Source organism: Cloeon dipterum, chromosome 3 (assembly GCF_949628265.1).
Source record: "Cloeon dipterum chromosome 3, ieCloDipt1.1, whole genome shotgun sequence".
Classification (NCBI taxonomy): Eukaryota; Metazoa; Arthropoda; class Insecta; order Ephemeroptera; family Baetidae; genus Cloeon; species Cloeon dipterum.
In genome coordinates, this window is record NC_088788.1 from 15505223 (window position 1) to 15517777 (window position 12555).

General features: G+C 42.5%; 1 protein-coding gene across 1 annotated transcript in view; it reads right to left on the reverse strand.

The window, feature by feature from the left end:
• ftz-f1 (ftz transcription factor 1) overlaps window positions 1–11912 on the reverse strand; it is a 67628-nt gene extending 55716 nt beyond the window's left edge. The window contains exon 1 of the mRNA XM_065483444.1: window positions 11518–11912. Within this exon, the coding sequence (XP_065339516.1) occupies window positions 11518–11722 (205 nt within the window). The 5' untranslated portion in view covers window positions 11723–11912. The remainder of the gene's footprint in view (window positions 1–11517) is intronic.
• Between the last annotated feature and the right edge of the window lie 643 nt (window positions 11913–12555).

Consider the following 12555-nt stretch of genomic DNA (forward strand, 5'->3'; position numbering starts at 1 on the left):
TCCATCATTGTTATTATGATTTTACTCGGGTTTCAGCTTGTTAGCGGTTGCGCAAATATGCTCAATTCTGGCGAATAATGAGGCAAAGCAGTTCAGTCACGAGTTTATCAGCGGCGAATTTTCCTTGCAGGACGAGGCGGCGATAAAAAAAGTACCATCACTGGAATCGTTTTCAAGGCCAGCCGGCGTTTTTCAACTCAAATCGATGTTATCTGAGCTGTTGTGTGTGTTTCAGCTTTATAATTGAGGCACATTTTCTACAACGTGATTTTTACAGTGCAGTAAGAAGAGCGGCGCGACAACGGCTTCCACCTCTCAATTGTTATCTGCAATTCTTGCACTCGCTGTCAGTGTGCATGTGAGATGAATAATTACAAAAAACCAACTCAGATTAAGTCTCAATTTGAAGATTATTTCATTTCCTCGCAGTTGCAGCTGGATTTCGCAATGGTACATTTTTTTTCACCACAGTGAAAGTCATCAAAAATTGAAGCTTTGCTTTCTCCTCGGGGTTGAGGGATGGTCTATTTACACGAGGGCGGTGCATGACGATAAAAATTTCAGCACAGCTTGCAGACTTTTACGACGGCCTGAGCGGAAAAGGCGGAAAAGGCAGCTGAGCCCCAACGCGCGCATTTGCAACACGATAAAATGCTCGCGCGTGCACTCGTAAGTGGCACTGTTGCCACTTCATCTGCAAAGAGCGCTTTTTGTGTAACAAATGGGGTCTGCAGTTTGGCTGACTGACTGGCTTGGATGGCTGGCTGAGGCAAAAAGTCGCCGGGCGAGCGGCTCGAGAGCATTTTAAACAGACGCTTGGCCAAATCACAATACACACAGTTATCGTGCACGCAGCCGCCAATGTGTGCGTTTGGCTGCGCGAGCGAGAGCGGAATACGCAAAAAGGCATTGCGAGAGGCGCCTGCCTGCCCTGCTCGGCCAGTCTGCGGTGCTGCTGGAAAATTTCGGGCCGGTTTCTCCACCACCCCGCGGCCTTTGTTCTATACCAGCAAAAGAGAACGTGAATGCAAATTCGATCAGTATATCAGTTATGTAGGAAAGGTTTCTCTTTTAACTTGTCAACTGCTGAGTTGTCTAAATAATTTTTGATCGACTTAAGAATGAACTTGTATTGGCTTCTAGAATGAAATTTTAGAATATAAAGAAGGGCAAAAAAATCAAACATGGGACGTATAATTAGCACTTCAGAAAGTTTTGTTTTTAAACTGTTTTTCACGTTCAAACACAAACTAGGGTTCACGCAATCGCTGCTTGGGGAGATGACAATTTTCCTATTTTACAATTTGCAAGAAAATTTGTTCCGATTCCCCGCAAAGGTTGTCAGAATAGAGAATTAATTCTTACCGTAAAATATTTAAAATAGGATTAGAGTTGAAAAAAGAATTATTTTACTTTTTTTAAAAGTATGACAAATTTTGAATAAATAAATATCACGAATATTTTAAAGCAAATAATGATAAGTTCGACTGATGCCGTTACTTTACACACCGTCATGGTTCCACAATTATTTCGAACTAGAATTTGCCTGATTGTTTGCCCTAAAATTTTATTTTGATGGGACTTCATTTAGAAGGCATTAAATTTTCAAAAAAAAAAACTACAAGCCTACGTTTCCCAAGCTTGAGGCAGTAAAAAATAATTAGTGAGAACAGAGCGACAAGCAAACAAAGGCAAGCCCTGCTCTTTTTTGGCACTTTTTTATCTTAATCACTAGCAAACACAAACAAACGGCGTATATTAACCACGCAGGCAGCACTCAAATTAATACATTAGCCGCCAAATCGTGTGGGCTTTGCAATCAATTTGGGTCGGTCGAGATAAGCTGCGCGCCGATATCTCTTGACATTGCAACTACTGGCCCCTTTTCCACAGCTCTAAAATTACACGTCTGACTGACATGAGCGGAGCGGAGCCGCGCGGCCGTCGAGCAAGCTCGCGATTATATCACCAGCGAACGAGAGAGGGATTATCTGCACTGGTCTCCAGTCCGATTGCGAGTCGCTTTGCAAATGAAAGATGGCCGTTTCGCTGACGGTGCGCACGTAGCACACACCCGCCGCGCTTCTGTTGTGTGTGTTTGTGCCCGGTGCCGGTTTAATGGTCAATAGTGTTGACCTAGACAAGGCGCTACTCAATGGGCCGATGCAGTAAACGGCTAAAAATAGTCGGCCGAGCACGCGTAACGGCCCCATCTCCGCCGCATGCAAATTGCAGACGAAACAAAGGTTTGCAAAGCAGAGAATTGCGTAAAAAGGTGATGTTGCTTTAGCCGAATACAATTTTTTTTCATTTATCGCCAAGCGCGTTATCGTCAGTGCGCGGTATTTTAACTGCTCCTGTTTATCAGGCTGATAAGATATTTACGCAGTTCACTTTTTGGATTAAACCACTAAATTGTGCACTATCAGGTTCGGCTAAAATTTTACCAAGCCGCCTATTATTTGCCATTTAGAAATTTGGGGGGGGGGCATAATTTGGAATTTAAGTTTGGTGTTGATATTGGCTGTCATTTGTTACAAGTTAAGCAGGCAAGGTAATGTAAGGTTTATATTTTACTGCATTTTTCGGTTTTAGACAGACTTACCTTAGTCGTCATTTCAAAATTGAGAAATATATGAAGGAGTTGGTTTATTTCAGTGTTTGCAAATAACCGTCACACTCACAAGGATGGTATTTCATTTTCTCGGTAATTTCGACCCTCCAAAATATAATGAATGCAAAAAACCTCTGGTTCCATTTCAAAAGTCATAAAGCGCTGATTAGTCATAAACTTATTGAGAGAATCAGAAAATCTAAGGAGTTACTCATTTGTTAGTTACTTTATTTTTACGTTACGTAGAGTGTTCAGTGAGAAAGAATAAATTGTTAAAATACTGGATAGCCGTAATCAGAGGATCGTAATATGAATCTGTAGCAGCTAAATTAGGTTATTTTCGGTACCATAAAACACAATTCTTTTTTGATATTTAAAAGATGCATAACAAGCCAAAAATCGCTGTTCCTCATAAATGATGCAAACGTGGAATCTGCTGCGAACAATGCACGCATATATTCAAACCCGGAATCAAGACAATCACAATAGCGTCGCCGATTCGACGATTTCACCGTCTTCCCCTCGCGAGAACTGGATTCTGCTGATTTGTTTCGCATTCAGAAGAGCATTGGACGGAAACAAACGATTGGCCAACCCTTGTGGCAAACGTGTCCCGACTTTTATGTGCTGCGGCAACTTTCGACAATTGATGCCATTCATCCTGCGGAGGATCATGTGCGCGCATTGTTGCTTACACGCCGCGATTAAAAGTGATGACAAAGGGCCGCCCTCCTAACACAATGACTAATTATGTTGGCTGGCTCAACAGAGAAAGAGAAAATTGAGCAGCCCCTCAGCGGGCGGGCGGTGGGCAGCCACAAGTAGTCGCTGCCGCTCTCCGCATGTTAAAAGTTTATGCTTCTTCAAACTGCCATGTGGAGTCCATCAAATTGTGCGTGTGTGCTGTATTGCCGTCCGAAAGCGACACTCACCGTTGGAAGAAAATAAAAATTTTACAAGACGAGGCACAATCATAAATATTGAAATTCTAAATTTTGTCGAGCGTGGGAGTATTTTAGTCTTGTGCCGCGAAGTGTCAAAAATTGGCCACAGATGGCGCAAATGTTAATTTTAATTTGGCGGCAGTAAACCATTCAAAAAAAATTTTGAGGAAACTCGGATTTTTGAGCATATGTTATCGTTACGGAACTCCTATTGGTATTATTTCTAAACAACACAAATTAAATTTGGAGAGGAATGTCTCATTAGATATAGATTAAAACTATACAAATCCTTGATCAGCACTCACTGAAGAGTCCAAAGATAAATTTAACGTGAGAAGATGCTCATTCATTTTGATCATTTACTGTGTTCTTTGAAATAATGTACAACTCTTATAGATAAAAATTTTAATTTTATGGCTTATTGTTTTTTTATATTTGAAAGGATGTAAATCGTTTGAATTATTTATCTGGTGCTATTGGAGGATCGTGCTGCATAATATGGCGGCCCAACGCTTTCGGGCCACAACACACGCGGGAAGAACACACACACACATATATATAATTTATACAAAAGCAGCAGCGCGTGCATCTATGTATGTGCTGCCGCTGATGGTGGCGGCGTCGGCGGCGGCGGTCTAAATGGAGTGACCTACTTTTCGCATGACAACATGCAGAGAGCGAGCAAAACCTGCGCCACCGTGTTGCCCATTGTGTGGCACGCAGCCCTTGCCCAATTCCCATGGTAACGCCACCGGATCAACCCGAATCCAAGAAGTGTTGTGTGAATTCATACATTACGTTTGTGTTGTATGTGTAATTCAACTGTATAACAATGATACATAATATTCGTCCTCTCCGCTTTCCAGTTTAATGCGAGAGGGCCACCCCACGATTGGCCCCTCATTGATCGTGTGGGCTGTGCGATTATCAGAGGCGAACGAGCGGGGGCGAGAGGGTTTCCATTTTGCTCACGTATCGGTTTGTATTATTTGTACGCTGCTTGGAGTTTGATCCCCTCAGGTTGAGATGCACACATTTTTAAACTTAACTTTTCTGGTTTATCCATGTTTCAGAACTCGCGATGATAAATAAATAAAAACAAGCGCACCGAATGACGTGCATCATTGTATAAAAGGGTCATCTTTTATCGATTATTTCTTATTGTATGTCACGATCCAGCAATGCTTCCCGCTACGTCAGGATTCTGATTTACCAATGAGCGTGCGTGTGGTCTCTTGAGTACCTGTCAAAAATAGGAATTCGATTTTCCACGTGACTGAAACAAGACCCAAGTAAAATAAACCTTTGGCATTGACATTTTTAGAAGTTACTAAAATACATTTGCAATGGAAACTCCCCTGGAAAACACCGAACCTTAAGGAGACTTTGAAAATGAGGTTCAACAAAAGAGCAGAAAAATGTGTTTGTTGCAACTGTGACAGGTGGTCGGACGCAGGTCCTTATCCACAATCCTCATCATTGATCAACAAACTGGCCATTCAAGCAGGTCTAACTATGAAGCCCCTTTCTGTAAATACGCGGCTCACTGCTTGTTGCTCACATCAGGTGAAAAAAAAAATAATTCTGGCGGAGCAAACAATATTGGTGAAATTTGCCGCGGAAGGGAGCACTCGCACTCGCAGACTGACTCGGCAATGCGGTATTGATCTCCGCTTGTGTGGTTTTCCCCAGCCAATCTCCGCGGATGCTCGTCGCCGGCGACGCAAATTAATCCGCCCGGAGAAATTTTTCGCAGCCATTGCGCAACGACATCGTCCGTCTGCCCGGTGTTTGCGGGGGCCGGCCTGGCCGGTCGTCTGTTTTCTCGCTGCGCTACCACCTACGAGGCTGCTTCTCATAAATTTGGACCGAGTGCATAAGTCACCAGACTGGTACAACGCATATAAATTCATGTATGCACGAAACCAGATTTTTGCCGAGCGAAGTTCTCCACGCCGTGCGACGTGCTCTGCTCCGCGAGCGGGCCCAACTTGATAAAAAGGAGCGAGTGCAACCCTTGACATTTGATTCCTCTCTGGCGCACAATGCGTTCGGGATTCGGCCGAGCCAGCAGCGCGATTTCTAAGTCGTTTGCTTTCAACGACCTTTGCGAATGCGCTGAATGAAAAACTCCAGACTTATTTGTGTCTTCAGCTGACGTCAATTGTAAATAAGGGAAACATGTTTTCCACGCGACTGAGATTAAATCGTATACCGAGTTGAAAACAATTAATGATGACTGGCACAAAGGAAGGTCATTTTAACCAAATTCGCGGATTGAAAATTAGCATGTTTGTTTTGTGTCTTGTGTTAAATAATTATCAACTGGCCGGTAATTGGGTGACACCTTTCAGTAAAACATTAAATATATATTAGATTCAAGCTTTTAAACGTGATATTGAACCACCTACTTTGCTATGAAGTTGAAATCAAGAGGAAAATGCAAATGACAAGTGTCCAAAAAGTGGGGTACCGTGTCAAACAAATTCCTTTCGCGTGTGGTGCACGGAAATAATTTGTACGAAACACGTCAGCAGCGGTGTGGCGTTTAAACTTGAACTTGGCCCAGTGCAGCTTCGATTTTGTTGATTGTGTCGCAGGAATCGATCGCCGAGCGACTGCTGCATGTGCCTTTTTATTCTAATCAACACGATACGCCAGAGGCTCCGTCGATTTCTAAAGGTGGAGATTTTTTTTCTGCCGTTTCCATCGCCGAGCAAAAGGATTTCAGACGCGTCGAGGAGGTAGTGCGTAGAAAAGGCTATACACGACACGTGCCCGCTAGGTTATCGCAGCTGCGAGAGGAAGGCACTAAATTGGAGTCTACGAATGGAATGGGAGATAAGGGAATTTTCAAACAATATCAATCTAGTAACAATGTGTTAGTTCAGAACTCTTGTAATTTACTGACGACATAACTTTTAATGTTAACGGGGATATCAATGAATTGAAGTTTATCTACTGATATAAATTATAAAAACACTCAATATCTCAAGTTTTTGAGTTCACCTGAGAAATGTGGCAAAAAAAAACGTCCGCGGAACGTGGGGGAAGCTGGGAGCTCGCGATCTTCTTTTTCTTACTCAGGCCGCGTTGTGTCGGCGTAGGCTAAACAAACAACGGCGCGGAGGCGATAAGGGGGCAGACACTGCACCGAGCAACGCATGCACTGCAGCGGGCACAATATCCAATTCATTGTGTGTGCGCAAATATCAACCGCTGATAAAAACGCTGCTAGCTTCCCACAATTCGCAAATACATGTAAATCAAGTATCGAAAAACTGCGAATATTCCTGCCGCGCACGCAAGCGAAATCTAAAGTGCACCGTGCGCAGGCACTGCACTGACTCAGTCAGGGGAGTCATCAGCCTCGGCTTGCAATTCTTTTGGAGGTCAAATGACGGACTCGAGTGCATTGAAACTGCAAAAGCGCACATTTGCAGCAGGCTCGGCGGCCATGTGTTCGCGCTAACCAGTCAGCGCGTCCCCGCAAGCACCTAAAAAACGCAATGCACTCTCGCGGCGCGTCTCACTCACCGCAAATATTTCAGCGCGCAAATCGCTAGAATTGTTTTGGGGAAAATTTCCAAACCTGTCAAAAAATTGAAGCACAGTTTCTCATTTTCTTACATGCTAATGATCGGTTTACACATTGAAACTACTCCATTTAGAACATTATAAAACACTATTGTTTAAATTTATTTCTTAAAGTGAATTGATGCAAGACAACACGTAAGACAGGTTAAAATTAAAGTTTTGCAAAGTTTCCCCAAAATTTACAACGCTTGACCATATTTTCTAGGCTGATTTCAATTCCTATACCATCGACATCTACAACGGTGCATGACAACATCTGGGGAAAATCTTAGTTGTGCAATAAAATTAGATTTAGGGAGGCGTTCCTGGCCATATAAAAAGCATGCTATTAGCTTTGCAGGCACTATGCTACCTTGGTCAATTTTGGCTTTAACTGAATCCGGATTTTCCAAGGTTTTACAGTATCAATCCTCTTTTAGAGCGTTCCAGATTTCAAATCCTGATCACGACATCAAAGAGTAAATTTTCTAACAATAAACAAACATTAAATCTAATTCTTTGGGGTCCTAAATCAAACACTAAGGCAGCAAAATCGAAGCTGTTTTTATTTTTTCAGTGAAATTAAAATCCACTGCGTTTTTCCACCTCTACTTGGTCCACTCTTACGATAATAATTTCAGTTAAGGTTCTCTTTTCTAGTTTATTACTTCGTTTGAAATTACATCCAACGCCTGAAAACCAAAAAATGTATAAATGTAAATTCAGTTTGATGTTTGAAGCCAATTGAAAAAATCATGATCCGGCGCCTAGTGCAAACGATGACCCTTTGCCTGTTTACAACTTTTTGATTGAAATGCTCTCGTTATTCAATCTCTCCGCAGCTGGACGGGGGTTAGTGTTAGGCGTCACCGCAGCAGCTTTCCGGCTTCCCTAGCATAATGAGGTGCACACACGGTACACGGCTGAGGTCATTGCCCTCCACGTGTGATCATGGACATCCCGAATGCATTCTGGTTTCCGAGGAAGCTTTTCCTTTAATTTCACACCTGCCACAAATTAAAAATCTTCACGCCCAGTGCGTTACAAAACGAACTTTTTTCGTCCAAAACTCTCTCTTCAACTCGCTCCAATTGCCTCCCACACTTGCTGCTAGCGGCGGGTTCAGGGAATGCTGGGAAAACGTGCCGGGAATCCGATTTGTCATCATCGCAGCGGCGGCCGCCTTTCTTCCTTTCTTTAAAAATTATTCCTGCACGGCTCGTGAGTCTTGAAACTCGCTCAGTGGAACTATCTGGAACGGAAAATCTGATTCCCGGCTCCACTCGCTCGATTTCGGCTTTTTCAGAGGCGCACAATTAATTAACGGTATACCAGGGGGGGCAACAATGCGTAATTAATTGGTTCTGTGCTCCGCTCCGCTCAAAAATTCAACTAAACCGACTGCCAGAGGCCACCACAGCCGCACGAGAGGGAATATAACGATCTAGACGCATCTTGCAAAGTTGCATTTTCAATAAGCGAGTAAATAATAACAACAACAACAACAATGGTTGAGGGGGAATAATACAATATTGCGAAAGAGCGCAATTTAGATAACTGCGCCAACATTGATTACAGTGAGGCTGGTTGTTGTTCATTGTCTTGTTGTGTAATTCGGGTAATTTATAGATTAATTTTATTTTCGTTTTGAAAAACTTAATACGCACGTTTTCTGCTTTCAAGGCGAGTCGTGCCATTTCCTCGTTTTGCCTGAATTTTAGCGCCGCGTCGATTTTACAGAAGAGTTTGAACGAGCGTCAAGTTTGTGATTATTTCCTCTCAACTGGATTCGTTCAAAATCGAAACAAACAACGTTGTACTGAAAATGTACGCAAATAAAGTGCTACTCCAATTCCAAATAATGCAGTTTAAATTTGAAAATTAAAATTTAAGTTTTTTAATTTAATCTTTTTTTGACAAAGCTTGGCTTACCTATGTATTTTTGTCAGGTGGGCCATAAATATGGCATAGCTAGCAGACTAAGAACAATGTTTAGAGAAAAATTGTTAGATTATTTTTAAATTATCTAAAAAAATCCCAGTAAAGAAAATTTAATAAGAGAAAAGTTGTTCGTGTACATAAAAACATTTAGTGTTTTAGACACTAAGCGACATAAATTAAAATATAGATTAGTTTGCCGGTAAGTAAAAATTACTTATCAATCAATAAGACTTGTCAAGGAGAGTAAATTTACTTAAAGTAATCACGATAGGTTCAAAATTGGACATTCTTTTAATTTTTTATTAGTGTTTCGAAATCAAAGCTTGAGAGTACAATTTTGTCTGGTGGTATATGTTGACATAAAAAATTTGGTGAAAAAAAATCTTGAAAAATTTGGGAGGTGTGCAGGGATAAGGGTTTAAAATATTTTTTAAATATAATCCCCAGACATTTCATTCAAACACCTTTAAAGATAAATCAAGCTCTGGTGATGATAGCTATGTGGGGCCAAACGGTTTTTTCCTAGCCGAGAACGGAGATCGATGCAGCGTTCAAAAAATGCGATAAAAAACACACGCATGGCCCGGGAAGAAGAAGAAGAAGAACAAGTGTATCCCCGAGATGGGTGATAATGACGATTGGGGGCAGGGAAGAAAGGAGTCATTCTCTACATTTCAGGCGCTGGGGTTCCTGCTGAGATTCTCTCAGCACGGGTACAGCCGGCGTCACAAGTGCTGCGCACACCTGACCGACCCACCGCCGGAGCAACCTGCCACCAGGTAAAAAAGCACTCAAGCAAAGAAAGAAACTCCCCGGGCGTTGGAAAGAGGTGCGCGTACAACCGCGCACAAGAGAATAAACACACACGGTAAAATTCCGTTCGTATATCATCACAAAATGAGTTGAATTTATTCCCAGGGGTTCGGCGAATAGGAGATGGGTGCTTTGGCAGAGAATTAATATGAGTCAAGCAGAATAAATTTTAAATTAAAAAATAAATCATTTCTAGATAGGAAAAATTTCAAAGTATTAAATACCGACTCAAAAAATGTTTCTGCGTCTCCAAAAAATAATTAGAAGCGATTTATAATTTTCGCATTTTAAATAAGCTCTGCAATTGGAGGGGAGTTGTGTTTTCCGAGGCTAAAAGTGGAGTGGAAACGCATTATCTCTGATAATTGCAGCGCTTTTGCCGGGTTGACCTAGGCCGAATGGAGGCCGCCAGACAATAACAACTTTTGCTTTCTGCAAAACGGAGCGAAACTGGCTCGTCTGCCTGCAGTTATGCGCGCGGCCTACTTATGCGCACCTCTCTCCGACTCGTGTTAATTTCGTTTTCATTTTACACATTATTATGCGAGCGGGCGCTCTCTCGCTTCCGATTTCACTCGCCGAATGCGTAACCGTAGCTCCCGGTGCGAAAAAAGAGAAACGATCGCTTCCTCCATAGAATTCGCGAAAGTAAAAACCTCTGTTATGCACGTGTATTTATAGTTTCGGAATTTAATTTTTGGCCCCATTCCGCTTATCAGGCCGAAAAATTGTGTCAAAGCCAGGAGTGCGACCATAAAGGACGGCAAATAAATAAAGCGTTTCCGCCTGCTCGCGGCTTCTTTTATATTATTTACAGAAAAAAGAGTATGACAAGGTAGCGGAGAACAATAAACAAGGATGTGAATTTGTTTACTTTAATTTTGTGATAGCTTCTACTAGCTTACTATTTTGAAAGACATGAGCGTGCGGTAGATAATTGGGTGAGTAAAAATGTATGGTTGTTTATAAACAAAACTCAATCTTATTTGTTAAATAAGACAAAAAAAATAAATCGTAATAACTGGATGTTTAAAGTGAATCTATACAGAACAACAACGGACAAGAAAGGTGAATTTTTGCTCTATAAAAGAGTTCAGAAGGTTTATTTGAGTGGGAAACACTCAGGACCGTTAAAATATCAACCTTTTCCGATTTCGCAAATCATTTAAAAGGCTGTCTATGATTTTTCACTAGATTTAGATTCCTCTCATCGCGATCTATTCCCCAGTGTACGGTGAACAAATTTTGAGGTCAATTTCTTTCCGAAATATTAGAGAAAAATTTCAAGGTTAAGTTAAAACTTCTATTTTAGGATTGTACTTCGATAACTCAACAATTTAACATTTTTGCAACTTTTCCTCAACCTAGAACGCAGCAAAAACGCGTGGGTGTCTGATGATTGTTTTTCTACCCAAAAATTAAGGATGTTATGAAAATTGCCATTGAAAATTACATAAACACAAGGAAAAATCCAGAATAATTGGTGTCTGGTGATGCTAATGAGCTAGAGCGAAATAACAAGTGTCAGCGCGGGGAGGCGCGGGAGGGGCTCGTCCGTCTGGCTCGTTAATTCGCTCTAGCCTCTCTTGAAGAAGTGTAATTTTTTCGTTCATGTAGCACAACACTCACCGGCGGCGACGGCTGGAGGCGACACGGAGGATTCGGCCGAGCTGAAGATGATGATCTCGTCGGCGTCACTGGATTCGGCGAGCGGCTGGTCGGGCAAGACGAGCTGGACGGCGGCGGCTTGGGCCGGGCCCGCCGCGACGGGCAGGCTGCCGACCACCAGGGTCGAGCTGCTTATCGGCACGCCGCTACTCGCCTCCTCGTGCATGGCGCGCGTGATTCGGCCGCCGAAAGACGCTCCCCGGGCGACACTGCCGACTAACCTTGAACTCGGACCCAATGTCAAGGCCCCGCTCGCCGTCGCTCCGCGTGAAAAGGCCGTAAAAAATGGGAACGACGAGGAAAGTAGGTCTCTAGGCCACCAAGCACTCACTTGTCTTCTGTGTTTGGGTAGTGGGCAGACCGAGAGGGCGTCCCGAGTCAAACCACTTTCCCTCTCTGGCTCTATTTACCCCGGTGGACAGCCCTCGGGGCGAATTTAAACTTCGTCTGATCAATTTAAATCGACTTTTAAATATTTATAATGCATTTTAGACTGGGTTTTAGCTTAAATACGTGCTTTTTGGCGATTTTGTAGTGAAAGTGTTTTGACTCTTTAGTTACGTCACAGAAAGTAGGTCGTAGAAAATGTAAGCGTTTTCCCGCACCGTCCGCGGCTGTCCAAGAATTTTTGCATGGGATTTTTCCTTATTTTTCGTTCCATTTTTCTAAATACTTTTAAATCTGTTTGAAAATTTAGAAACCCCCAAAATTCCAGAGTTAGATTTCTGCCCTAAAAGGCTGAGGAATTACATAGCAGTGCCACCTCGTTTCCACTCGCAACAACCACTTGTTGAGTGCCGCGCCGCGGCGGGAAAAGGCTGACCTTCGCTGAGCTCCATGCAGCGAACAAAGAACAGCAGCAAAGTGAATAGCAAAATGTTTATCATTTTCATGCTTTGTTCAGCTTAGATGCCTTTTGTGTCAATAGGAAATTATCAAAATATGTCAAAGCAGGCCGATGGTATCGCTTTTAAAAATATTTTAGGAATTCATTAAATA